The following is a 2054-nucleotide window of genomic DNA, read 5'->3' as shown; positions in this document are numbered from 1 at the left end:
ATGGCAGTTGACCTGAAAGACAAAACCGCCCCCCACCTCCCCCGCAGACCCTTTGCCAAATGCCTGCTCTTTCCACAGGTGGATGAAGCCTCCTGGAGGCTGGGGGCATCCAATCAGTCCGTGACCTCAGATTTCATTCTGGTGGGACTCTTCAGCCACACGGGGCCACACCTTGTCCTCCTGTCCCTCGTGGTCACCGTGTTCGCCACGGGCCTCCTGGGCAACACCACCCTGCTCTTGCTGATCCACGCGGACTCCAGGCTCCACGTGCCCATGTACTTCCTGCTCAGCCAGCTGGCTCTGCTGGACATTGGATTTCCGCTGGTCACCGTCCCCAAGATGGTGGCTGGCTTCCTGCAGGGGGAGAGCTCCATCTCCTTCGCGGGGTGTGCCGCTCAGATGTTCTTCCTGATGCTCATGGGCGTCTCTGAGGGGGTCCTGCTGGCCCTCATGTCCTATGACCGCTACGTGGCTGTGTGCCACCCGCTGCACTATGCCGTGCTCATGAGGCGACAGGTCTGCCTGCTCCTGGCGGGGACGTCCTGGCTCTCGGGCGTGCTGGTGGCCTCCGTGCAGACCTGCGTGGCCCTGCGCCTGCCCTGCTGCGCCTCGCGCACCGTGGGCCACTGGGCCTGCGAGCTGCCGGCCCTGCTGAGGCTCTCGTGCGCGGACACCTCGGCCTACGAGCGGGCGCTGTCCGGGTCCGGGGCGCTGATCCTGCTGCTGCCCCTCGCGCTGCTCGGCGCCTCCTACGGCCGGGTGCTGGGGGCCGTCCTGCGCATGCGCTCCGCCGAGGCCTGCCGCCAGGCCCTGGCCACGTGCTCCTCGCACCTCCTCGTGGTGGGGCTCTTCTACGGGGCCGCCGTGTTCATGTACATGGTGCCCGGTGCCTACCACGGGCCCTACCGGGACAGCGTGGTGTCCCTCTTCTACAGCCTCGTCACCCCCACCCTCAACCCCCTCATCTACAGCCTGAGGAACAGGGAGGTTCGCCTGGCCTTGGTGAAGGTCATGGGCAGGGGCGGCTCCAGGTCACGGAGATGACCTCGTGGTCCCTGTTCTCCTAGGGACCCTCCCTGTAGCTGAGGCCTGTCCTCTGTTGGCAGGCCTCGGGGTCAAGACGTGCCCCCTTCCCCTCTCAGACTTCAGTTGCATGGGGGCATGGGGGGGAGGGTCATAGGAAGCAAAAATGGTCACCCAATAAGTTAAGAGGAGGAAGCTTTATTTATTTATTTTTTTTTGTCTTAAAAAGAAGAAATTTTTTATTATACAAGTGTCAATCCAATGGCAGAGACGGACCCCAGCCTCTGGACACTGTGGTGATTTGAGTACGGCTGGTTCCCTCTGCAGTCCATGTGGGAGTTGAAGTGCCATCGGGAGGTATTCAGAGGACGGGAACCTACTCCAGCCATGGTGTTCCAGGGGGGCCCTTGGGACTGGTTAGGATTAGGTAAGGTCATTAGATGGAGCCCCAATGGGATCCTGTGGCTCTGGAGAGACACAGGACACACACACGTGCTGCCTGCCCTGTGCCACCTTGTGCCTGCCAGAAAGACACACCCTGTGCCTGCCAGAAAGAAGGCCATGGCCAGATGTGGCACCTTGACCTTGAGCCTCGGGAATCGTGGGCCAAAATAAATCTCTTCTAACTTACCGAGTCTGTGGTACTGTATTATTAGGGACAGAAAATGGACTAAGGGAGCCACCTGTCAGTGTCTGCCACACCCCCATTCTTATACCAGGGATTGAACTCAGGGGCACTGAGCCACATCCCCAGCCCTGTTTTTGTATTTTATTTAGGGACAGAGTCTCACTGAGTTGCTTAGCACTCTGCTCTTGCTGAGGCTGGCCTTGAATTCGAGATCCTCCTGCCTCAGCCTCCCAAGCCATGGTATTACAGGCGGGCACCACTGTGCCTGGCTCGTTCGTATGCCTTTCTGCAGTGAGGGCTCTAGGCTTCCATCCTGGGCAAAGGCGGAGGCCTCTGGATGGCACAGTAACCAGCGCTTATTTTCTTCCTGTGACCTCTCCTCCCATAATTTGTTCTTTTGAGG

The 2054-nt window shown here is 59.7% G+C and overlaps 1 protein-coding gene across 1 annotated transcript; it reads left to right on the top strand.

The window, feature by feature from the left end:
* LOC114090164 (olfactory receptor 2Z1-like) lies at positions 1 to 1044 on the top strand. Its single transcript, XM_027932235.2, has one exon. The coding sequence runs from the start codon at positions 1 to 3 to the stop codon at positions 1042 to 1044; it is 1044 nt and encodes a 347-aa protein (XP_027788036.2).
* The last annotated feature ends 1010 nt before the right edge of the window (positions 1045 to 2054 follow it).

This window comes from Marmota flaviventris, chromosome 1 (genome assembly GCF_047511675.1).
Source record: "Marmota flaviventris isolate mMarFla1 chromosome 1, mMarFla1.hap1, whole genome shotgun sequence".
Lineage (NCBI taxonomy): Eukaryota > Metazoa > Chordata > Mammalia > Rodentia > Sciuridae > Marmota > Marmota flaviventris.
Note: the sequence above shows the minus strand (reverse complement) of the source record. Positions and strands in the feature narration are given on the sequence as shown.

Excerpts from the sequence above, each read along its gene's own strand:
- LOC114090164 (XM_027932235.2), top strand. The coding sequence starts at position 1 with ATGGCAGTTGACCTGAAAGACAAAACCGCCCCCCACCTCCCCCGCAGA.